Below are 26,525 nucleotides of genomic sequence, written 5' to 3' on the forward strand. Positions count from 1 at the left end.
TGATCTGTGTGGTTGGAGGAACCGCAGCATGAAAGCAAAGCTAATTCCCACCTCAAAGACCTGCTGCTCCAGAGCAGGAGTTAAAATTTAAAGTAACCATGGAAACAACTAATCAGCAATTATTTTCAATTGATTATGGGGAAGGTTTAAATAACTTTATATTAAAATAAAATAAAAAAACAGACTTTTTAAATAAAATTAAAAATAAATCATTTAAAATTTTTACTCTCAGACAAAAGCATCTTGGGTAAATGAAAATAATTTCAAATAAAATTTAGCAATTGCATGAATAATTGTAGCACTGGCTGTGCATGTACATACAGCATATGATTTCAACAATTAAATATGCATGTGAATTAGTTGAAGGCCAGAGACAAAATGTTGCTCTCTTTCAAAGCACCTATGCAGTAAATCGGTCTTTATGACACAAATAACAAGTCTGTACTCAGCTGAATATCTGCTAATACAGCGTTTTTACAATAACCTAAAAGGTTTTCAAGTTATTTTTCCATAAGCTAATGTGTTTGAGCAGTGCAGCTAATTACAAAAATTGAGTAAACAGACTCAGATGCATTATCAGTTTAAACAGTTGAATCTCGTCAAAGCGTTTGCCAAAAGTAGTGGAAATGAAAAATGTTGTCCCTTCACCTGCTCCTCCTCTGAATGTCACAGAATCAAAAAGGTGTCACCTGGAGTCTGGGAAACGACAGGAGGAAAGTCCGCTCCAAATAGGCTGGCTTTGCCTTTTTTAAAAAAAAAAACAATTCTTTGTAATTTGTAACAAATAGGCTTCATAGGCATATTTGCACGTGTGCATCCACTGGGCTTTGTGTGGGTCAAATGCGCCATTTTTCTGTGCGATGCACATCATGCACATGTGGCCTGCATTGATGTGAGTCAGGCACATCGTGCTGTTTTTGAACAGTAGTCATCACGCAGAAATGGTAATATTTCTGGTTGGACTCTTAAGTTTGTGTATGTGCCTGTTTGATGTGTGTGTGTGTGTGTGTGTGTGTGTGTGTGTGTGTGTGTGTGTGTGTGTGTGTGTGTGTGTGTGTGTGTGTGTGTGCGCGCGCACTAGTAAAGCAGGTGTAAGGAGCAGACTGCAGCCTCGCCAAACACACCTGTAGCGCCCCGGCTCTCCCCGTGTCTCATCATCACACCCCTGCAGAGTTCATTATCAGACTGGAAAATACCTCCATCTCCAGACGACAGCCGCACAAAAGCAACGGAAACATTGTGAGGAAAAAAACAAAAAAAACAAAACTGTCACCCTGAGGTGACAAGTCGGAATCAGACGCTTTTAATCCCTAAATGAATGAGAAGGAAGCAGTTGGTGGAATAAATGCTGCTTTAGTTAAAGGGACTGGGTCAAGAAGCTGCTGATTAATTATTTTCTGGTTGCTAATTGGCTGACTGCAGCCTAATAAGGCAGAACGTGGTGCTGAATTTAAGACACAAATAACCTGCAGATAATTAACACTTAACAAGGTTGCTAATGTGGGTCTAAATGGCTCTGATACCTGACCTGTAATTACAACAAACTTACTGGTAATACACCGAGAGAACTGAGACTTGGCTCTAGTTTTAGATCAAAGAAAAAAATAAAATAAAACAAACACCTAAAGAGATTTTTCTGAATTCTTAAAGCAAGCAGCTTTTTACCTAAACTCTCTCAAAAACATTCAAAACTAAAATGTCATGTATTGACATAGCGCAGTGTTTCTCAATTCCGGTCCTCACGCCCCCCCTGCCCTGTATGTTTTAGATGTTTCCCTTCTGCCACACACCTGGATTCAATATTTTGGTGATTAACAGGCCTCTGCAGCACTTGAAGGTCATGCAATCATTTGAATCAGCTGTTCTGGAGTAGAGGCACATCTAAAACATGCAGAGCAGGGGGGCGAGAGGACCGGAATTGAGAAGCACTGACATAGCGTGATGTATTTAAATGTGAATAATTGTGGTATGAAAGGAAAATGAAACATGGCTGTCAAATGTTATCACAGTTAAAAAAAAAATCAAAAAGGTTTGTCTTTACTGGAGTAAAGACTTCCAGTCTTTACTCTGGAAGTCTTAAACTTCCAGTGCAATAATTCCCTTCAGAAATGACCACATCAGTGAGTCGGGTCATTTATACAAATACAGCTGTTCTGTGAACACTTCAGTATTTTTTGGGAAAACATTACTAAACAACTAAGTTCACAAAGTCTGAGAATTAAAATCCAAGTAGTATCAACATTTGTAAGACACTCTATACATTGTTATCTCATAGATTTAAAATTGTAACGTAGCATTAATGATATGACAGAGAACTGGTCATAGAGCACTACTATGAACTCAATCTACAAAAGGGTTTGTAGATTAAATCATATATCAGAAATAACATTATTCTTTGCTTAGGCTTCAACTCGAGCTACTATGCTGGCTTTTAGTGATAACACTGTGGATAGCTCTATCCTTATCCACGTGTCCTTGAATGATCTTCCTCCAGAGAAAAACAGTGAATAACGCCTTATACAACCAGTTCTTAGTTTTTCTGACCAAAGCAATCTACTTTGAGCTAGTCTAGACTAGAAAGGTTTTGTTGTTATGCTTTTTTTTCACATTGCTGCGCTCTAATTTTTTTCTGCTTACATGGAGACGTTCAAAAGGAAATAAATAAAACCTCTGATATGTAGAACGCGAGGCACTTTCAAGGAAAGTCATGTTGCGTGTTCATTCATTTGTGCTAAGAAGCAGACAACACATTAGAAGTAATACTGCCGCTTTTAGAGAGCTTTTTAAAACAGCATGTTCTAATTGAAACATCAATCTATTGCCATGAAGGATAACATAGCATTCCTAATAATAATAATAATAATAATAATAAACACTTTAGATGAACTTGAGCTTTTACTCGGAGATGGAAATGTCTAAACCATCTTAAAGGTAAAGTTTAAGTATAATTTGCAAAACAATACTTCTGTTTATTTTAGGTTTTCTCATGCTGTCAAACATCATTGTCACCAAAAATGTTGAAAAAAAAGGTCATTAATCTTCAATTCAATTCAAGTTATCCATATAGCACCACTTTATAGCAAACAGTGTATCAAAAAAATTTACAAGGCATATAGATCCAATAGATATCCAGAAATAGAAATCAGATCAAAACAATTCATTGTAATCCAAATCCTAGTTATAATACAAGCAAATCAAACTCACATCCCTCCTCTAAGTAACCACGAGGCGACAGTGGAGAGAAACATTCCCCTTTAACAGAGAGAACACCCAGTGAAGTCGACGTTCAGTGTGATCACTGTACGTTTTGCAGCCTTAATCCCAAAACACCAGCAGCAAACAAAACAAGACCCCATCATGAACATTACACACACTTCCAATAAGAGATAGGAGTTGACGCATCATCTCCTGAAGCCCAAGACCACCTGTGAGGTATCCTTATTCAAATTAGAACTCCATACTGCATGTATGATTCACACGTCGATGGCGGTCGCTACATTGTATCCACAGCTGCCCTTAGGCAGACCAACAGAAATGGAGTCCAACCACCAGCAGGCGAGGCGGTCCAAGTGTCTTCCCCAAGGACACGACAGAAACATATCTGCACCTAAACAGCAGCTTTGAACCGCAAGTTAATTCAATTTAAGGCAGCCTAGACGATTTCGTATTTTCTGCATCCAAATCCTGCCTGTTTGATGGGATGAAGTCCAAGGCAGCATGAACCTGTAGGAAGCAGAGCCGGTTCTGCCCAATCAGAAAGATCCAACCTGAACCAAACTCTCACCCTGAAGCAGGGAAGAAAAACACATTATTCAACAGTTATATAAACTTAAGCGAGCAGCAAAAACAACAGAATTAAAGATGGTTTATGTTGCGCTGGAAATTACTTTGGCTGCTTGTCTTTGGGATTAAAATGTAAAGTGGCTACGCCAATGTCCTGTTTTGTAATCAAAGTATTTATTACAGCTCCACAGCCAGCATTGTCTCTCAGAACGAAAGAAACCAACAAATAAGAAAATGAGCCGAGTAAGTAAATCTAACCGTGACAATAGATTTTATTTGTTTTTTCTTATCCAGTGATGGTCACATGCCCTTGCATCCCTCAAGAAAAGCTTTGTTGGACTAAAGTTGATGGTATCGTTAGCCAACACTAATCACAAACTGCACCATTTGTCAGGAAGTATGGAAACCTTTGGCAGAGCTGGCCACAGCGTACGCTCCACCACAAATGGATTACAGATGTTCCGAAGTAAAAAGCCTTTTTGGATCCTGACAGGGCAAATAGTTGTTTTAAACTTGAAGAAAGAGAAACGGAGAACTCAGGAAACGCGTCAGATCTTTTGTGAATACAATTTAACGTCTGATTCTGTCACTTGGCCCTGCCCGCGTAGGAAAATTAGCTCAGTTAGCTCCACAGCCAGACGCTGTTAGTCAGAGATTTCACTCAAGAGCGAGAGGGATCATTTCCTTAAACAGAAAGAAAAAAAAAATGACAAAAGAATATAAAATCTCATTCCAACCTGTTTCTTTCTAAGCACTTGGAAACCAGCGTTTAAAATGGCATTCAAAAACATCAAACTACGTCAGAAATCCTTTTTTTTCTCTCCCTCTCTTTTTTTTCTCCTCTCAGGCTCTATTTTCTGACAAATCGAGCGGCCTGGATTTGCGGTTTCACGGATCTCCGACACGCTTTCGCTGCTTTACAAAGACAATTTTATTTGGAAGTTAATGTGCTCCCTCCAGATTTATTTGTGGCTTGCTATTTGTGAGGTTGTCACACACTTTGAAATGTAAATGTTCCACTCCGGGACCACAGACTTGCATCAGCTTACCTTCCCCATTATAATTTTACGAATATTTTCACTGTGTGAGCTTTCTGTCTCAGGTTTCCGTTAATAGCCTTTTGAAACAGTTTATTCTCTTCACCTGCAGAGGAGTCAGACACTCAGACCCTCTCTTACGTCATTTTTTGAATTACAGTGGGGGCCGCTTTGGCCAAACACTCAACACCCACTAACTCATGGATCTGGATCTCTTTCCCATCTCTGTCCCTAACAGCCACATAAACTCGTCAGACCTGCGCGATACAAGCCATCAGTAGGTGTTTTGGTGGAGCCCATAAAACTGCAAAAACAAAAGGAAGTGAGGAGTATTTTCCATGGCGCGATGATGTCAGGGACGGAGTTCACAGTAAGCTTGAAAAAGAAAAAAAAAAAAAAGACTTGGCAAGTGGTGCTGGACAAAAACGGTCTTATTGGGCTTAGGACCAACAGCTGGTTCTGGTTACCTAGTAACTCCCAAGCTGGCGGGCCTTGGAGATGAGTGAAATGAGGGAGGGGAAGTGCTGACCCCCTGGTGGGTTTTTCTTTGTGGCAAGTGCAGCAGGAAGCAAAGCACAAGCTTGATCGTAATTACATCAAACCTTGTCCCTGCAGGCCACCCAACCTCTGAACCCAAACACAGTGCGAGCTGCGAGGAGTGGAAGTGCCGCGACCATTGTTTCAGCAAACAAAAACTTGATTCGGCCCTAATTTTAGCTACAGTTCGCGTACTTACGATAATGATATGGATCGGCGGGGGGTTTATAGAGGGTTAATGCTAAAATTACACAACGTTTTTTTTTTTTTTTTCAATGTAAAGCTTTGTAGCAAAGTAAGTGTGACTGTGAAGGTGAGAGCTTTAAACCTCTGAGAGATTAGAAACTCTTATTTTGAAGGACAAAAGCAAGCCATTCTTGAAATGCACTGACGTGACAAGAGTTAGCTAGTAAAGACGGCTCATGGGGCGGCTAAGTCAACAACAATCCTTTACAGCAGCTCTGAAACTACAGTCATCCATGTGCGAGCGTGTTGGCTGCTCGGAGGAAACTGAGAGCGGGAAGAAAAAAAATACTGAGTTTGTAAGCGAGAATATCGCAACAGCCAGATAAGTTCTTTTAAAATGAACACATTCGAGATAAAAATGAACCAATTGCAGACATAACGCTATATTATTAAATGATGCTCTAGCTTGTTTATGCAGACAGAAACATTTCGCTCTAAAGGTAAGGGCCTGGTGACTGCTGTCTGCCCAGTGGCACAGTCCAGGGTGCTGTGTCCATATACGTCCGTCTCTGTGAATATCTGCTTTTGATCATGTTTCCCTTTCTAATGAACTTGCCTTAATGTCATTCTTTTTGTTGACGATTTGAACTGAAGGCTTGTCCATGTTTACATGGACAAGCCTGTAAACATGGCTTGTCCATGTTTACAGGACAAGCCACCCCCAAGTGCAAGCGGTGACCCCCACTTGCACTTGGGGGTCACCGCTGACCCCCAAGTGCAAGTGGTTTTGAGAGTAAACCAAACAGCATCGTTTGGTTGTGGGCAAAGTATTCGAGTTATACTGTAGAAAGGGGCACCAAGATCTGAAAATATAAATATCATCCTTAATTGCAGATCAACATTAATTTTAAGTCATCTCGGGGCCCTAAGAAGAAGCAAAGTTAACGTCTCTCACTTAGACTTGTCTAAACGTATCAAAGCTGAGCGGGATAATCCACTAAAAATCGGTTTAAAACATACAAAATTGTTTTTCTATTGTAAAACTTCACAATGTGAGAAATGTAATGTCTGCTGCTTCTTCTTCTTTTTTTTTTTAATAGGGATTGATTGCCAATTCTGACACTCATTCTCAGTCTTGTCTTGTGAGGAGAATGTGTTGTTGCAACTCTATTAATCATAAAAGTCCCAGAGCTTATGAAACAACAACAAGGCCATATCAGTGTCTCGAACAGCTTTCCAATCCACCTATCATATTTTTTTGCTCTTCAAGTTTGTCCACTTTCACACTATGAGTAGCAAAAAAAAAAAAAAAACAGAACAAAAAACCCCCAGCATGATTACACTCTCTTACTGTCCATGCATGTTAATAAAAATCAGGGCCTTGCATTCTTGTGCGTGTTTACGATCCCTTAGGCAGTAGAAAAAGAGGGGAGGTGTAATCTTTTCTTTGGCAGAGTTGCCTTCGCTGGCTCCCAGGCAGACCCTTTCAGCGCCCAGCTTCACTGCCGCCAACCCCAGCCTGTCTCTTGTTCCACTTATGTGGACACACAAAGACATTGTTTGTCCTTCCCCTGCGCCTGCCCACCCCCTTTTAAAGTTATCACCATCCAAATGGTCCAACGGAGGGGTGAGGAAGGGAAAGGGAGAGAGGTGGGCAGGGTGGGATCACATGTAAAAGTGGAAGAGAGTAAAAAAAAAAAAAAAGGAAGGAAAGGAGGGGGGGCAAAACATATGCTGACGCAAAGATATCACAGATGGTGTCAGTGCTAGCTGAGGAAGAAAGACAAGCGCCTATTCTCCTTAGAAGCAGCAAGGCCAGGGTTTGGGACAAAGGCAGCTGCCGGCGCTGACAGGCAGCAGACGGTGGACATCATCTTTACTTCACATGCACTCGCAGAAACAACTGCGTCCAAAGGGTTTCGAGATCTGTTAACAGCGACAGAGGCGCAAACATATCCAGGAAATCTGCAAAACTGCTTTTATGTAGCGTGCTTTGCTTTAGAATTACAGAAACCTTTCTGGAGGATGTATGGTACCCCAAACCGAAGTCCAGTGGTTGCAATTCCCCACCGCTGACCCCCAAGTGCAAACCGCCAAACTTGCGTGCACAGTTGTGAACGTGAATATAGGCACACCGGTTCATTTTGCACGCCTGTGTGCTTTCATTCATTCATTGATCCATTCATTCAACAGGAAAACCTCAATTATTTCTTGCATTCCTATTTTAAAATCTACAGATATTTCATCTTTTATATATATGCGCTAGCCTTGATCTTTCATACCTCTGTCTAGGAATCAAATGTCAAGATGAATCAGTTGTAACATTTTAAATTTTTTCTTTTATTGTGGTGAAGCCTCTGTGTAGTTTAAAAATAATGTTCGATTCAGATAGCTCCTGGTCAGAGGTTAAATAGTGATTCAGACACTCAAATATTGGTGTTTTATTCATACATGCATACAAAACAGTTATGACAATGTAGTTATAATAATGAGTGATGCTACCTCAGTGAAATCCTCCTGATACCGAGGCTTTAGTACATGTTGACCTTTTACCACCTCTGCAGGCTTTGGTTGGGCTTTTTAAACAATTCAAATATGAAAACATGGAGTTGTTTCAGTAACAGTCTATCACTGCTACTACTTATCACTTTTACATTGTTTAACAGATTAAATGTTTGTCCAGACAGTTAATAGTTTCTCTAAAGACACGGATGGGAGAGCTTTCAAACAGCTTGCGCTCTTGGAAGGCAAACTACATTCCCTCACTCTCTATAGCTATTGACACTATCTAAACTTTCAATGAGTCACTAAATACTGGACTACTTCCAAGTTCAGCAGACATTTTCTAGCATTAGCATATATGCTAAAATGCTAATGTTACCACAGTAGTTGTTCCAAATACAATACCTACAATTAGCAAAGGCAATTAATGTTAGCCAGATTAGCATTTTCACTAATGCCAGCATATAAAATGATTTTTAACTAGGCAGATTGTGCTACCTAATCTTAGCTAACATACAATGTTAGGATATCTCCTTCAGTAGAGCAGACTAATGTAATAACAGCTCCAGCTTGGCTTTAATTCATTATTTAGTGTAGTATTCTCACCCCCTGAGGAGGACAGACCCCCAGGCTGAGAATTGTAGCTTTATACTTTGTGTCACCTGCAATGAAATCTCTACTTCGTCTTAAAACACTGAAAGTGAGGAAAGAAACATTCTAATACTATATCTCTTGTTCTAAATGTGATTCCTGTAACAGATTTTGACTTATCAGTTTTTTTTAATCTTTTATTTAAAGCGTCAACATTTTATGCAAAGGCACATGGAAAGATTTTGTGAAATAAAGTGCAAATGTAACACTAAGCCCTTACACGTACGAGAGCTGCTCATACGCCAAATCATGTGCGACCTCTGACCCTGATCTCACTCTCTTTATACTCGTGTGCAAAGCTCTGCAAAATTGCCCGTCTCGCACGCACACCGATTCCACGATCCACTTCATTTGTAAAATATAAGCAGCCCTTTCATCTTAAAGCCAACTCCCTCCTCCCTGCAGACACCACAGACATTTATTATTACCCATGATGGGTGCAGCAACACACACACGCGCACGCATGCACGCACGCACGCACGCACGCACGCACGCACGCACGCACGCACGCACGCACACACACACAAATATAAGATGTGAACTGTTCCTCTTGCCTGGGAAATGCTGTCTCCACATTCTTGAAATCAGGTAATACACATGGCAGAAGGAAATTTTAGAGGTGACGGACAGAAAGCAGATTTGGGCGTTGGTGTGTTCTCACACACTGTGCCCTGGGGTTATTCTCCTCTCTGCCTCCCTTTGCCTCCTCCTGCTCCAGCCTCCTTCTGTCCTCTATCGCTTGTCTCGCTCCCCCGCTGCTCGTTTCCAAATCTGTCCTCCTTCGTCACCTCACCCCAAGAAGTTCCATTTCTCAGATGACTGGTACTGTTGGTGGTGGTGGTGGTCGTGGTGGGGGGAGAAAAGAAAAATGGATGGTGGCACAAGAGGGCAGCGGGCGAGGGGGAGGGACACGGAGAAGAGAGACGATGGCCACTCTCCCCGCTCTCTGCTCGTGCGGTCAAAAACGGATCCTTAAACTCTTTTAATCTCCAGAGAGGAGGAGGAAAATTAAAGGATCTCTCTTCTTTTTTTCTCCCTCCGGTCGGCGATCGGCACTTGGTCTTTTTTTTTTTTTTGCTCTTCCCCCCCCCCTTTTTCAGCTGGATCACTCGTATCCGTTTCTCTCCAGCCTCCTCTCGGTCGGCTCCGTCTCTCTCCTCCTTCTTCTCCCTCTTTACAGCAGGTTCGGGCTATTCATTCAGACGTCAGGCTCGCTCCGTCAGCCTTTTGTTGGAAGTCACAGCGAGACGCAGGGAGAGAGAGGAAGAGGTGGGGGGGCGTAAGAGGAGAAAAAAGGAAAAAAAAAAAAAAGCGATAGAAAGAAAACAATCTGCTACCACAGCTATGTGAAAGAAAAGAAAAAAGGGAGCGAGAGGTGTAGCAATCCTGGCACATGTTTCTCCTCCATTCTCTCTGACCTTCCCTTTTTACATTACATACTTTCCTTTTTTTTCCCCTCACTCCTCCCTTCCTCCCTCCCTCTTTCTTTCCCTGCCTCTATGTTTTATTATTTGTGATCTGGGCTTTAAGACTGCCCTCTCTCCCCCTTCGTCCGCCTCACACCCTCAAACTCTCCTCCAATATCTGACGCTGCATTTCCTTTTTTTTTCTTTTCTTTTTTTTTTATTCCACTCCACTCTATTCTTCTTAAAACAGGCAGAACTGGTTTTGCGGCACCTTTTAAGTAGGTTTTGCTTTCATTAAGTTCAAAATGAAGCACACAAATACAAGCTGAGACGGAGTGAGAATTGCTTGTGTCCTCACTAAAACTAGGAAAATAGAGCACGTCGCCCCAGTTTGAAAGTTCCTACTGCGGCTCCCCGTAGCTCAAAGAATACGCTTGAAAATGCTGTTAGTTCAGAAATTGCTGAACAGTTTAGCACCGAAACACATTAGAGATCTGCTGTTGTCATTGTTATCAACCTTCCAGAGCACGCAGGTCTTCTGGTTCTGGTCTCCTCTACGTCAACAGAACCAGAACCAAACATGGAGAAGCAGCATTCAGCTTCCATGCACCACAAAATCTGGATCAAACTTCCAGAAAACTGCAAAACAACTGAAACACTGAGTTAATTTAAATCAGGGCTAAAATCCCATTTGCTTCGAGTTTGATTAATTATAATGATGGCATTTGACAAAATGTAACGCTTATTTCTCGTGTCACAACTGGTTTCTGTATTACGGTTTTAGAAAAAAGAAAGCATTTCACTTTCTGAACTACAGTAAATTGTCCACAAATGTTTGATGGCAACAAACAATTAATCGGTTTAAAACTAAATGTTAACATTGCCATTTGGAAACACCGTAGCTTTTAAATGTTTCATGTCGAAAACGACAATTTTCTGTCGCACTGTTCCACAGGTTCACTGTCCTAACAATGAGCTTTTGATGAAAGAAATCAGATATCCGTCCACCCCTCCTGAAGCAGCGTCTCCGCTTTTCTTCACATAAAACAAACACAGTGGCCCGCTTGGCAGTATTAGAATAGAAAAAATGAAAAATGAAAAACACAGAGCGCAGTGTCAATATCCTAAAAGTGCAGTTTTCAATCCGTGAGCAGACTGGCTCTTATGCACTCTGTGCTTACTGTGCAAAACCCGAGCACCGTAAACACTACTTCTAAAGTTAAAGAGTGGCAATCCTTCAAGTTTTGCTTTAATACGCGCCTCAAAAATATAGTTTCAGTGTGACAGTAATAATATGTTTTCTTTTAGCAACATTTTTACCTGCGCTTTTAGGTTTTAAATAAAATCTCTTAGATTATGTTAAGTATGATCTTGTTTTAATTTATTTCATAAAAACACTCAAACGTGGTATTTTTCTTCAAGGTCATGATATGGTGAGAATTGTATGCCTTATTGTAATAAAGTTTGTTTTTTTCTGCTTTCTGAAGTAATTTTAGTAGTAGTGCTGATCTGAGTGCTGTTGTGCTGCACATAACCTACATATAATCTACTGAATAATGTTGTCAGTTCTTGTATTTAACAACATAAGAAGTCTGTTTCAAAGTGTCTAAAAGCAACAATTATACGAAAATCTCTCCAAGATTCCAGGATTAAAAACCAAGAAGAGATTAGTGTATTTACTACGACACCAGACTGACAGGCCAGCCCAACACTAAGCCACTTTTCTAAAGGGATTTTTATGAGACCACTTCTGATCAAGATTTTTTAAATGAAGAATGTTTTCTTAGCTTGAGAGTCCTAAATTTCACAAAATAATAATAATAAAAAATAGAAGTAATAGTAAAAGCCTTAATTTCCAACCTTCTAAATACTAAAAAAAATGAGAGCATTTCAGCTGCTTTATTGAGGAGCTTCAGCTACAGCATGAAACCAGAGACCACTATCTGTAGTAAAGAAAGAAAAAAAAAACGATCCCATTCATAAAAGTAATACGAGCCTCCTGTGTACTCTGACTGTCCAATCAGCTTCCTCTGAATGTGGCTGAACTTTCACCACAAACATTTGTCTTCTCACGTTTCTGAAACGACCTGAGCAAACACAACGTGTTGGAGAGTAAATAAGCGTGCTACACGGTTAGAAAAATGTAACTAAGACTTTACTTACTGAAAGTAACTGCCATAATTTTCACTTTCCTGAACGATGCATGCTTTGGCTCAACGTCTAACAGCAGAGACCTAAGCTACATCGAACGCGACACAAATCATCCGGCTTGACCGCCAAACAGTGAGAAACACAATCCCATTCACGGCGCCCCTCTCACCTTGAACATGCCTGACATGCCTGCTGAGAAATATATATTATTTTCTTTGGGCGCAAATGAGATTCATCTACACCTCTAAATAAATCTTCCTTTCGCTTTTGTTGGAAAAAAAAAAAGGGGGGGGGGGCAGAGGGGGTCGTGCAGAAGTGTCAAGTCTAGCAGCGCTTAGATGAACAGATGCGCACAGACATGATCGCTCAGCTCTGCCTCCCCTTCACTTAGGCTTAACAGCCATGAAGATTTTATTTTCACAAAGCGAATAGTTCAGGGGGACTCCACCGCTCACGGAGGGTGGGTGAGGATGAAGCGAAAGGGTGGAGGTGGGCAGATGAGGGAAGGGAGAACAAACAAATGTCTACAGTTGTTACTGCCGTGACTCAGTTTGTCTCACGAGATTTAATTTGCTCTCTCATATTACTCATATTTCATGTAAGATTAATGCATTTGCAAGCTTTTAGATAATAACTGATTCCCATGTTTTTATACACTTGCAAGAATTTAAAGCACTTTGAAGCACAGTGGTCTGGTTTTCTCAAGCCTTGTTGATCTTCACCAACCGGTTGCTGTGAAATTAGGCTCCTCCTTGCTCAAAAAATTGAAAAAAAAAAAAAAAAAAAAAAATAAATAAATAAATAAATAAATAAATCTGGCTGATTCTTAATTATTTCTGCAATATTTCAAAAACGGTGTGAAAGCTGAAGGGTTGGATCTAACCATTTATCTTCACTGTGTTCTTTTAGATGTTAACTACAGGCTCTACACAAGAGGAAAATATTAGCTTGTTTTAAAGGTGTTACTCCATAAGGAGAGGAGCAGCAGAAAGATACAATAAACATTTGGAGGTTTTATCTTCAATGTATCAAAACAAAATTCACAATAAATAAATGTTGCGGATAAAATTTTCATTACTGCAATGTTCAGTTTTACTATCTATTTTTTATGTATTAGGATTTGTATGAAAATACTTTTTTTTTTTTTAACTTCTGTGATACTCGGGTAGCTTTAATTAACCGCATCACAAATGCACATATACAATATATTAAGCTTCTCATATTTGCAATTACATTCTTGCACAAACTACTTCTAATTGTAGAAAGTACCAAGCAGCTTCTGGCTAACCTGGAATAGTCAAATCCCAAACTTGGTCCACTGTTTAATCTACAGCATCGTGTTCACTGCTGCATGGATTCTTTGGTTTTAGTTCATCTTACTTTCTACAAATCACTCATCCCATGTTTTTCTCCTGTTGACAAGCTTTTTAGGCCACAACCGCAATTGGGAATGAATGTGCTGATCTGACAGATTTTTTTTTTTCTGGAAACATGTTTCTCACATTATCTTGTTGAACTTTTTTTTTCTTCCAAAAATGAGAAAAGGAGCAGATCACATTAAACAGGGAGGAGCAAACCCTACATATCTTCTGTAAAGTCATTCTCAAAAGCCATCATTCACGCAACAAGGTCTAAATCTGCAAAGAGGATGCATGGGGTTAGATTACTGTCAATTTAAAATGTATGCGTAGGAGTCTAAATTCATAAATGTTAGTCAATAAACAAGCATACATTTAAGATTTGTATTAGTTCTGTGTTTTCCAACTCATACATATATGCAACATCAGAGATTTTATCTGTGAGAGACAAGTTTACAAGCTACCAGTACAAATTACAAAGACATTAACACTATGGGATGACAAACTTTAACAGAAAGCTGAGTGTTAGCGTGTTAGCGGTTGTTTGACCCCAGCTAACGCACTAAGAAAAAAAAAATCTCAATTCAAAAGGTTTCTGAGAAGATCTGATACATTATTAGGGCTTCTGCACAATAAACAAAGAGACGTGGAAGAGTGCAAAAGAGTGTAAAAAACAAGCACCTTTATACACTCATAGTTGTAGAGATCAATGAAAGTTTATATCAAAATTACTCCACATTTCGTTGTACACACTGAATGTTTCTGAAAATGTCATATTTCTACAACTATGTTAGAGTAAAAGGTCTAACCAATAAATCTAAAGCAGCTAAAGGCTAAGCTCGAACAGACACATCAGTTTGGTCTCTCTGCTCGTGGTGAAGCTGCTGCCTATACTTGTACCATTAACACAGGCACTTGATACACGAGTGAGAAATCTGAATGCAGTTTGTCTGACCTTCCCATTTCTCACCATCACTGAACAGTGCTGACATTATAGCACAAAACAAATCCAGATGTGACAGGAAATGACAGCGCTTAGCCAGCTTTTCTTCACTGTAACATGCAGTTGAAGCGCCTGAAACAAAGCAGCTGTCGTCAGGTTGAGCCCCGAGCGAAACTAAGTCTTCACAGTGAGCCTGGCCATTCACTGCACGATATTCAGCTCCAGCTCAGACGGTTCGACTACATCGCAGGATTCAATAATTCACAGCTTCCGACTCGTGTTCTTACAATATAGGGTCTGATGTTTGGACGCAACTCGACTTTGCACATTGCACATGTGCTTGCGGCACGTCTTAGCATTGAATCTACAACTGAAAAGAAGAAGAAGATGAAGAAGAAGAAGTGGGGAGGCACTCAGAGAGATTTAGAGAATGCTCAACGAAAATAAATGTGCTTCCTTGGCAATATTTGGGACGACTGCATTGAGGACTGCAGGCTCTGCCAGCTTGAGGTGAGCCTGCAATGCAATAAAGGACGGATTTATTTCAAGGCATCACTATCGGTGACATTGCTTCAGTCTTTGAGTTAAGACACAACCCCGGCGGTGCATGGCCACCACTATCACACGACCAAACAAATAGCACATGTCCAACCTCGTCCCAGACCACTCCATGAAATGCGTACAGAAACAGCAACTTAAAGGAAATAAACAACAGTTGTTAATATCAGATGTTGATGTCGATATCATGCAGTACATTCTGACGAATACAGATTGTCGCTTGAGATGTGTAAGCTGCTAAATCCTGACAACTGATAGCTGCACAGAAGTACAACAGGAAAGATGTTTTTTTTCCTTAAGAAAAAATGTATATATTAGAAATAAAAACAATTAATTTCGAAGAGATTTGGTGGAGAGGGTTGAGATTTTTTGATTTCATAAAATCAAAAATCTAGGTGATAATTTGCTCACCTAGAGCAAATTATCAAACCTCCAGGTGCAACATACAGTATATGGTTGTTATCTATACACCAAGTCATACATCCCTTAGTGTGTAGATAACAAGTGTGTTATGACAAACTTGAAAAAGAGAGAGACAAAACTTGGAGGAAGAACAACTCATTTATTTTGCCCATTTGCAAGGTTACTGAAAAAAAAAAATCATCTCCTCCAAAGTACAGAGTGACCACCAACATAACAACAAGAACAACCTTTTACTGTCAGTCCAGATTAAGGTCAGTGTTTGACCCTCACTGCACATGTAAGATTGCAGAGATAACCTCATTGAATGACAGCTGACAATTCTCTGCCCCCCACAACCATGCAGTCAGCAACCGTCATCTTCCAGTTGCATGACTCTCTCTCTCTCGTTTCTTTTATCCCTCATTCTCTGCGCTCGGCTTTACCCGGGACCCTGCAAACGCATAATCTGCAATATCCAGAACTAATATGTCCCAATCCCCAGCCACCATCGCACAAAGCCAACGGGAAGAAGACGGCTAGTGTGTCACGCAGAGCAGAACTGACCCGAGCTGCCCTCGGGCCGTCCAACAAACGGGAGCAGGGCCCCTCTGCAGGGGAGGATGTTAATAAGGTGAAGCCATAAAGTAGAGCAGGACACAAGAGCCTCGTTGCTGACGCTAGATGTCACGCATAGAAAATTAAAAAGGGAGGTATTTGCAAAAACATGATTTTTTTTTAAGCTTTATATCATGTTATAATGTTATTCCCTCATAACAAAAACCTACTTGGAGTGTTTTTTTTGTTGTTTTTTTTATGCAGTCATGTATGTTTGAGGAATCCTTGAATCTCCCATGGCAGCCATTCAAGGGTACCTAAACACTTGCTCTCGCAAAGCACTGCCTATTCACCCAAGTCTGCTCCTTGAAGTCTTCAAATTCCCATCACACAGAGCACTCCTAACCCATGCCTCAAATATAACTAAATACTGCCCCTTTAAGAAAATAGGACAGGAAGTAAAAAGAAAGTTCTCTTCTTTTTTTTTATAAGAGAGACTCCAAAAACATGGCACCAAAACCTCAAACAAAACCAGATGTTGTTGGACAAGATGCTCCAACATAGGCTAAACTTCTTCAATGAGCCTTACAGTATCCTTCTTTCTAATTAAATCTTAATCTCGCTCATCAAAGGATCACTGGTTACCTCCTGGCGTTTTGCGTCTAATCCTGCTATTAACTATTTTTTAGGACACCCTATGCTGTATGCATATAGTACTGAGAAACAAAACATTGCAATGTCTCTTTTTTCCAATGTAGCATTGTCCAGTCCCACAGGGTTATATTGTGGGATATTTTATGCTGGAGTGGGGGAAGGGAGGTCCTGTTTGGAGTAGATGTTCCCACTTCGGGGTAATTCACTGAGCGTCATATATTTGGGTGAGGCGTGTGCTGGCCATCTGTGTTACACATAAGACTATTAATTCAAATAGCGGTAGACCCAAATAGCTCTGCTCCTAGTAAACTCTTTGTAGCTGATATAGATATCGCTCAAAATAGGTGGCTTTTTCTGCGTAAAGCTGTTAGTCTAAAAACAACATAGTAGTTTAAATTAATATAGTAAAAACATGATTTTGTGATATTAATCTTTTGAAGCGGAAAAACTGGGAGAAAAACAATCATAATAAGCTCTAAATTAAAAGTACTTTTTTGGCACCAACGATTTAACCAGAAGCGGCTCGGTTCAGAATGACCGAGTTGCTTAGCAGCGCACAAATTAGGAATACGCTTTCAGTGCAGCTTCACAGACGTCTCCATTAAGAGATGAAATTACTAAAGTAACAAATGTCGGCCACATGCAAATAAGGTCTCCTCTTCGAACTGTATGTGTGTTAACAATGTGATGCTCGACGAACACTTGAAGCAATCTGCTTCCAACACATGAGACCATGAGAGCCAAGAACAGCAGCCTGTTTTGACAGCAAAGCAAAGGGGGATCCTTTTTATACCTCAGCCTCCTAGGCTGAAAGATCTCATGGGTGACAACCCAGCTTAGTCTAATAATTGGTTCCTTGATCTGCTTTTTTTTCCCCTACAGTTCAAGTCTGTCTAAAAGTTAAAGTTGGTCAGAGCTGAATCGAGGTGTCTATGCATCAGTGCAGCAGTTGAAATTGAGGATTTGAAGGATTAACGTCCCCTCTCCCTGTTCTCATTGCCACCTGCACAGAGACAATGGCACAATAACACAATCAGAAAGGTAATTGAATTTTATCTGTCTGATGATGGGGTTGGTCTCGCTTTCTCGCTCTGGTTTTAATGGGAAGATCAGTCTTTACTGTGCAAAATATTCTTTTAATTGCCACCTTGCCGAATTCTATGTTTCTTTAAACTTGTTGACATGCTTTAAATGTTTCGGGTCATCAAAAAAAAGTATCAAATAAAGATAACCTGAACAAATGCAAAATCAATTTTCAAATAATTTTTCAATTTGTTACAGCTGCAGTAAGTTACTTCAATAAAAACTTTTTTTTCATATTTGTTAAAAAGGTCACTATGTCAGGGCAGTATAAGAAAGATATGTGAAAAAAAATGGGTTAGTTTTCCACTGATGAAAAAAAATAAAAACTTGAAAGCTGTTTTTTTTTATTACTCAATGAGAATTTAACAAACATTTTGTCTGTGGGAATGTTGCTTTGTCCAAGTAGCTATAACGTTTCATTTGTTCCACCTTGAAGCATTCTTATTATCACATTAAAAAAAAAATGGTGGTGGAAAAAGCCATTCCTAAACGCTGCAGCCACACTGTTTCAACAAATGCATATCGTCTGTTCCCAAACGGTTTAACACATCTGCACATCATATCTGCCTTTCCCAGTCAGAGGAATCTTAATGCAAGCTGTTCACACATGAATGCAGCGACTGACAGACTGCAACATGAACTGAGGACAGTTGTTAACATCTAAGACGTACCAGAAAGGATGCCGACAGCTGTTTCCCCCCAAATCCTTCATGCTGTGCCCTATCAACACCACTTTGTGCGTTTACTTAATAGACCTGTTTCTCATTCTGATAAAACGCCAGCTTTAGATCACTCACATGACTGCGTAAAGTATCTTGCGGACACAAAAATTCGTCTCTCAAACAGATAAGAAGGCGAGAAAGACAGATTTTATGTTAGTATCAATATGTGTGCAGGAAACAAAAGTAGGACAGGGAAGGGATTTCCAGGGTGATTATTCCAAATCCAGGTTAATTCAAAAACCCGTTTTGACAAGAGATAGGAGACAACATTAAGCATTTCACTCCACAAGCCTGAATAAAAGCTAAAAAAGACACAACCTTTCTCTGTGATTGATAGAGTAAGCACAAACACAGGACAGCAAGCAAATGGTGAAACTGCTGAGTAAGATTAAAAACATTTTGAAAAATGATCAAATAACAAATAGTCCTGATCTGAGAGCAAAACACAAAAAAGGTCTTTTCACTTACAGTATAAATGATTCATAAAGTCAACTGGTGAAAATAAATTTGAATATGTAATTGGAAGCCAACACTTAAGTTGGTATTTTAAGCATTTTGTGACTGTATTGTATAGCACTTAAATACAATAGCAGCACCATGAACTGGTGTTATATACTGATCGTTATACAAAATAGGGCCTAGGTAAAATACATTGTTTGTCTATTAAATCTGTAAATCAACTAAATAAAAGTCATATGAAGTAAAGTTATATCTACAAAAACCCCAAGCAAACAAAAGATTTCTATAAAATAGTTAAAAAAAGGATATATTTACTTGTGTCTGGAGAAGCCATGGTGGACACAATGACGGGAGGACCTGTGCGTCGGCTTAACTTCTGGTTAGCAGTCAATGCACTTTGACCTTGAACTGGAGCTCCCACGGGGACCATGGCATTGTCTGCTGCAGGACCCCCACCCTTACGAATCAGCTGAGGGCTTGGATGAGGGCTATGCATGGGGGATAATGGCAGCAAATTCCTGTCCCTTTTCATCAGCTCCATAGGGACTGTATAATTGGTAGAGTATGCCTTTGGTACTTGTTGGGGGGGTTGCTGTAATGCTGGCAAAGATACAGGCATGTGCTGTGGCATACCTTGCATAGAATGAATGGATCCTGGTAGTGCAGGCATTGACCCAGTCATCTGCTGTGGTATAATCTGCATACCTTGCATAGGCACCCCGGGCATCGTTACCCCTGCGGAGTAAGCAGACATTGGTCTTGACTGGACAGGCATAAGGGCTCCAGTGTATGGTCCAGGGGAACGAGGTGGTTGACCTGGGTAGCCGCCTGTGACTTCCATGAGGTTTTGAGAGGGTGCACTGCTTGGCCTCCGACTTACTACTTCTCCCATCCTTGGAGAAATGGTTTGCATGACCCCAGGAGTCGGTGGGGGCATTAGTTGAGGATCTACAGCCAAAGCCTGAGAAAGATGCGGTGGATGGTGGTGATGTTGTTGCTGATAGATGTCTGAGCGATGGCTAAAGCTATTAGAGCGACCTCGCATGGGTGTTTGAGGACGGGATGGGGCTGGCGTAGCTTCAATGGGCCGCTTGTAGTTATGAACCAACCGAGACAGTACGCGAGCCTGGCCAAGATTGGGGGCCACAGTGCGGACATCATTTTCCTCCATAACAGCTAACAAGCTACTAGAGTCAAAGCCTTGCTGTATGAGTGAAGAAATGGTGCTCTCCGAGAGGCCTTCATTGCGCAGCAAAGAAAGGAATTCTGGATCCACCGTCTTCTTGGGGTCCACAGGCAAAGGTGTCTGCGGGACAGATGATACAGGAGGCATAGAAGGTGGAGCAGGAAGTGGGGAAGCTGGAGGAGGAGGAAGAGCTGGAGTAGGGGCACTCTGAACAGATGGAGGTGCAGGTGCAGCAGCAACAACTGCCACAGTTTGCATTTGAGCAGTTGGAGCTGGAAGTGGAGAGGACAGAGCAAGGTTAGGATCAGACACCGGCATGGCGGGTGGAGGTGGAAGCGGCTGTTGCAGATGCTGCTGCTGCTGCTGCAACTGTTCTTGTTGAAGCTGCTGCTGCTGTAAAGGCTGCTGCTGAACTGGCTGCTGCTGTAGCTGCTGCTGCTGTAGCTGCTGCTGTTGAAGTTGCTGCTGTTGCAACTGCTGCTGCTGAAGTTGCTGCTGTTGCAACTGCTGATGTTGAAGTTGCTGCTGTTGTAATTGCTGCTGTTGAAGTTGTTGCTGTTGTAATTGTTGCTGTTGCAACTGCTGCTGTTGTAACTGTTGCTGCTGTAAGTGCTGCTGTTGTTGGATGGTGTAAGGTGATGCAGTCTCTTGCCTCATCATACCTTGAGTTGCTGGATCTACAACGAGACAGGTGGCAACTTGCTGCTGTGAATCCAGAGGCCGTCCATCAACATCTGTATAGACGGACGGCCCGGTGAGAAGGGGTGGTTCACTGGCATATCGAGGAGATGGATGGTCCATACCATAGTGACCGGGAGGTAGGTCTCTGGAAGGTAAGCGCTGTTGGCCGTCTTGCATAATCTTGGCAACGGTTATAGCCCCAGGTTCCCTGTAAGTCCGACTTAACTCATGGGCTGTTGGAGGTGGTTGTGGAGGCAAAGGTGATGAAGGAGCTTGAGGTCCACTTCTGCCTTGCTGAGTTTGATCCCACACAGTACGAGCCCCAGGAGCTATTCCAAAATGGGAGCCTGACCTGCTGAGTTGATGAGGGTGAGGTGGCGGAGGCTGGTGCTCTGGCCTGTAAATGCCTTCAGGTGGCCGAGGAGTCATGGCTGGGTCATGAGAGTAGTAATCTTGATGTGGAATGGAGCCTCGGTGAGCCATTGGTATCCGTTCGTAGTGGTTTATGTCAGGCACAGAGCTCTTCCTGAGTCCGCGTGGGTCGTGCCGCTCTGTGTAGACCTGTCCGTAGGAAGAGTCTTGGTAAGAATATGAAGCACGTTTCAAATCCAGGTCAGGGGGACGCACCCCCGGTGGAGCTTCGTACCAGCCTCCTCCCTCCCCGTATGACAGGGAGCTCCGTCGGCCTGCTACTCTTGCTTGCTGGTCATACACACTGTCGCACTGCCTCTGCCACTGACCCTCATTCCCCCCTAACGTGTCCCAACTGTGGGAGCGTCCAAGACCCAATTGTTTGTTCGTAACAAGCATTGGCAAAAAAAAGGAAATAGCTTTTCTTTAAAAAAAATAAATCAGATGTATAAAAAAGCCACAATAAAAATTTCTTTGGAGTATTTAAAAGTTCAACTTTCCAGCATCAAAGATAGAACCGAAAGGGAAGCACAAAGCAAGCACAAAAAAACACCTAACAAAGTGCACAGTTTCACCTGATACCAGCTTGTTATAAGTCCCAGCTATCGGATGACTCCCCCTTTAGCTGGCAGTCCTTGAATAATTAATCTCTGGTCATGCTGCCTTGTTGTGCAAGAGGAAAAAGGACACCACACACAAAATCATCCATATCACACAAAACCACACAAACACTGTGGAAGCAGCTGAGTTATTCCATGGAAGACCCGATCACAGGACGCAAGCTCAAGATAGCCACTACACATTTGTTAGTAGGTCAAAAAAAAAAAGAAGAAAAAAAAAGAGGATAGGCTGGGTTATGGGTTGGGATGGGCTGGGGCTTGTACTAATCCAGAACGGTTTATCTCCCCCTTCAGTGGGACATTTTACTCGCTCTGCCGATTGCTATGGAGGATTACATCCAAATAAAGCCTGTTTAATTCCACTTCCTTCTGTGACGTCACGTGAACCAGTTAGGAAACCTGGTGATGACAATGAAGCCAATCCTACTTGAAACCCATTCCCACAACTTCCCCCAGGCCTCCCCCTTCCTCCAGACACCCACCTGAAGTTGCTGATGATCCGTGGCCGTCAACAGGTTTCAGACGCATCAGAGTAACAGGACACGGAAGGAAGGCCAGGCAAGGTGCGCGGCTTCATTGAAAACAAATGAAATACAGTCGGCTCAGCTAAGTCCCATGTGCTGTCAGCAAACATCAAATCCAGTCTGATTGGACTCTAATCCCTCGGGCCCCATGCTTGCAGCAGAGCCACCACACAACTGCTGCCCAATGCACTCTGAAATGTCCTTGACGATCTCTGCCGCTGCTTTGCTCTCCTTGATTTGGGATTACTCAGACCTGCTGTTTATAAAGCAACTGCAGGGCATTGAACACTGCAATAATCTGAGGCTGGGAATATTGTAAACTCGGACTTGTCCTCCGCTACCGTCTGCTCCGGGGTGGAGTGGACAGAAAGAAACAAATCCAGAACTTGCGGTTTTCAACTCTTGATATAAATATTTATAATTTAACTCCATGATGAAACCTTGTTTTGCTGAAATATATGCCGCACCCAAATACCTCCCTCGCCCCTTTTATTTATTTATTTATTTTTGAAAATCTCTTATGATCTCACTCCCTGAAAAAGATTCAGTAATCTGGATGTTCTCCCTTGTTATAAAAAGTAAAACACCAGGGTGGAGGAGGGGGTTTGCGTGCATTCGTCTGTGTGCATAAAGCTCGTGGAGTGGGGGATGGGGCTTTATGTCGCAGCATTTAATCCAAAGTACCTTTTGCGCTTCAAAATGCTTCGGTTGCTGACAAGGTCGATATATATATCTTCATATAGAGTCCACAGAATGTTTTTTTCTTCCCATTTTTGATGATCCATTAATGTTGTTATTTATTGCTTTTTATTTTTAAACCAAGAATATTCTACCTTACTTCCTGACTGAAAGCTGGTCCCTTCTGGCCTCTTGTGTATTAATGTGTGAAGACAAATGTCAGTGGAAGAAGTGTCCATTTTCCATCCAAATTTAGTCACATGTTGCTATTGGTGATGACTTGCATTTTAAACTGAAAATATAATCATCACATTTCCTTGGAGAAAAAAATAAATAAATAAATAAAAATCTTAAAAACCCTGCCATAGCCCTGTGAAACCTAAAAGCAGATTAGTTCCTGGCACAAATATCTTGTTTAATCAGTGTTGCATAATAAGTGTAGGAAGAGATCAGAGAATAAGCTGTCTATTCTATTGTGTTGGGTTTGTTTCTTGTGGGATCACAGAGAAAAAATGCATATGATGTTTTGTTTTTTTTCCTTTTCTCCCCAGTATGATGGAAGAACTACTAGCCTGCTTGATGTGAGATAAGATGTGAATACATGAAGACAATAAGAGAGGGATCAAAGAGATCAAAGTAAAACTCGCGAGAGGAGTAAAGGCTAACAAAAGGTTTCAACTTGCATTTTATTCTGTTAAACAGGTAGTTTCACGGACATTCATTAGTTCTCTCCCTCTCCATTACTCAGCCCCTTTCCTTCATATAAAAGTGGTTTGTCATTTTAGGTATACAGTGCCTTGAAAACGTATGTTTACTTTTATCATGCTTCATTGTATGTCACTGGGATTTCAGTGTAATAAACCAATGCAGATTTTCTCCATGTTATGAAGCTGGAGGAAAACATACCATTTATACATTTTCATTTGCTCCAACTCCAAAAACACAGCTGCCAAAGTATTTTGAGTTACGTTTGTTACACAGAAGCTAAAATTCTTTCCCATCCTTTTTTGCAAAAAATATCCTAAATCAATTATTTTGAAGCGAACTATTCCAATGTACGGCCGTATGCTTGCAGGGTTGATGTCCTGCTCAAAGGTAAACCTCTGATCCAGTCTCAAATTTTAGCTCCATCTTCAACTTTGACCATCAGCCCTGTTGTTATTGCAGGGAAGCCTCCCCACCGTAAAACATAGTGGTGGCAGCACCATAGTGTATTTTTAGGAGCATGTATAGTGTTGTTTTCTTCACCGCACAGCAAAGGCTGTACAGACCGAAACGTTCTAATTCGAATCATCTCACTAGAAAACTATCTTTCACTTGTTTGCTCTGTCCCTTTACATCAAAGGCCTCCAAACACTGGGACACAAATCAGGACCAACCAATGGTTATTTAGTACCAGGCCACACAGAAAGAGTAAAGTTTCTTAAAAATAATTCTTACAGAATAACAATCTCTTGATACAGAGAAGAAGGAGCAGGGCTCCCACTAAATCAGAGGCATAGTGTGTCGTTTTTTACATGCATGTAAAGAGAGGCGCATAATAAATGCACAACACTTTTCAGAGTTTTAGTTTGTAAAAAAATGACAAATCACAATCAATCCATTGGTTATTTTTGCTTGAAATGTGAAACAGTGAGGAGGTACAAGGCTATAAATGCTTTTCACAGCACTGTACGTGTGAGCATGTAAATGTGTGCATTTTCTTTTTCTTTTTTTTTGTACAAAGTTCACACTCTTTATACATTTTTGACTCCAAGGTGTTATACTAAACAAGCCGATTTAAAAATTTACTTTCAGCCTGGCAGCCTTTCGACCCTGCTCTGCTCGTCTTTTGGCACGCAAAAGACTGCAGCGGCTGCAGCACTTCATTTACATCGCTTTTCATTCGCATGCGTAATCCCCCAACTAAAGCCTTGGCCTTGGCCCGCTGCCCATACATGAATAAAAATCACACGCTAACTCAAAGGGAACGCCGGCCCTCAACAGAAATAAAAACAACTGCCTCCTATAGAGTGACGTGTCATGTAGCAAAGACATGGTTTGAATGGTAATTGCACTAACGTATGTGTGACCGTGTGGCAGGGACTTCTGCCTCAAAATGAGATTGCAATACCAATACCGCTGCAGGAAATGATACAGTCAGATAAATTGCAACGCACGTTTAACAGACGGTATGGGCATAGCTGCTGTGTTTGTGAGCGCAATAAAGATATTTGCCCCCCAAAAGCCTCTCTATAGCAACTAAATGGTCTATAAATGTGAGTAAGCTGTTATTTTACTAAATAGTAAACGTGTAACGTTGGGTTAAACTGAAACAATATATATATATATATATATATATATATATTTTTTTTTTTTTTTTTTTTCCTGGAACTGTTCCTCTGCATCAGCTACGTTATGCCATAATCCCTTCTCTCTCTCTCTTCTGATCCAAGTAAGCCACAGGTTGTTATAATACTTCATAACTGAGACTTTTCAAAGAGCTAAACTCCAACTTCAATCGCCAAGGTTCCTGTACACGCCAGCTCAGACAGCAGACACGTAGAACAGTCACACTTTTAAAGTATATTATTCCCAGACTTGTTTCAAACACAACCACTTAGCCGTTTGCAACCGAAACAAGATATTTACATACACAGCTCAGGTTCAAAATGACACAAAGTGGTTGTGATTATTTGAGATAATAATGGAGGCATACTTTTGGATTTGTTTAAGGAAATCCTTCAAACATACTGCTTCCTTGTGTGGCATCATAGACAATCTGAATAAATCAAACAACATATCAAGAAGAGAATTTTCAACTCAATATATGCTACCGGGTTAGTTACAGTAATACAGCGTTTAAAGATAACACAGTCAGTAATTTAATGTTACCATCACAAAACACTGATCTCACTCATTCTGTCAGAGGGGATAACTTCAGAAAATGTGTGAAAAGCTTTAAGGTCACCCAAAACATTTGACTCAAGTCACAAACTTTAAAGACAATTCTTCTAAGTAAAACATAGATGTATGTAGACTTCAGTTATTCCACCATTTAACTAATAGAAATGCTTTTGGTAAACAGAAAAAAGTTCACTCTGCTTCAATGTCAGCTAGTAAGAAATAAAGATTGTACCTTTTAGCATAGTGCAAGTAAATTTGCATCTGGTCTGTTTTTCGATTGTTTCCCCCTCGCTAATTAGTTCCCTCGCTGCTTTCCCTTAAAGCCTGTAAGGAAAGCTGTGGGTTTTGAGGGGAGGTTAGAACAGGCCAATAGGTGCAGAGTACGGTTTCATGGTGGGCGAGGGAAGAAACGGATCCAGACGCCACTCCGATGACTTCATACCAGAGCTGGATGCCAGAACATGAGAGATGGAGTAATATGGGTAATATTTTTTTTTTTCTTTAAAGAAAAAAAAAACAAAACAAATCCTTGTCTTCATTATATTTCAGTAC

At 41.0% G+C, this 26,525-nt stretch overlaps 2 protein-coding genes across 4 annotated transcripts in view; both read right to left on the reverse strand.

Annotated features, from left to right (window-relative positions):
• The window catches only part of ctbp2a (C-terminal binding protein 2a), a 77,067-nt gene that overhangs the window by 15,412 nt on the left and 35,130 nt on the right, over positions 1-26,525 (reverse strand). Inside the window, exon 1 of one of the 3 annotated variants that reach the window (XM_014967882.2) lies at positions 9,251-10,735. The exons of the other annotated variants lie outside the window; for them this stretch is intronic. Coding sequence (XP_014823368.1) covers positions 9,251-9,272 — 22 coding nt within the window. The 5' untranslated portion in view covers positions 9,273-10,735. Of the gene's footprint in view, positions 1-9,250; positions 10,736-26,525 lie in introns of those variants that run through there. 3 annotated transcript variants of the gene reach the window in all.
• Positions 18,880-22,672, reverse strand: LOC106929847 (uncharacterized). Its single transcript, XM_015007015.2, has one exon. It carries the CDS (start codon positions 21,662-21,664, stop codon positions 19,271-19,273), a length of 2,394 nt encoding a protein of 797 aa, XP_014862501.2. The 5' UTR covers positions 21,665-22,672; the 3' UTR covers positions 18,880-19,270.

This window comes from Poecilia mexicana, unplaced genomic scaffold (assembly GCF_051168715.1).
Source record: "Poecilia mexicana isolate PSO_F unplaced genomic scaffold, ASM5116871v1 scaffold_15, whole genome shotgun sequence".
NCBI classification, from domain to species: Eukaryota; Metazoa; Chordata; class Actinopteri; order Cyprinodontiformes; family Poeciliidae; genus Poecilia; species Poecilia mexicana.

What these genes read in the sequence shown, in the direction of transcription:
- LOC106929847 (XM_015007015.2), bottom strand. Translation starts at nt 21,664, where the DNA reads ATGCTTGTTACGAACAAACAATTGGGTCTTGGACGCTCCCACAGTTGG.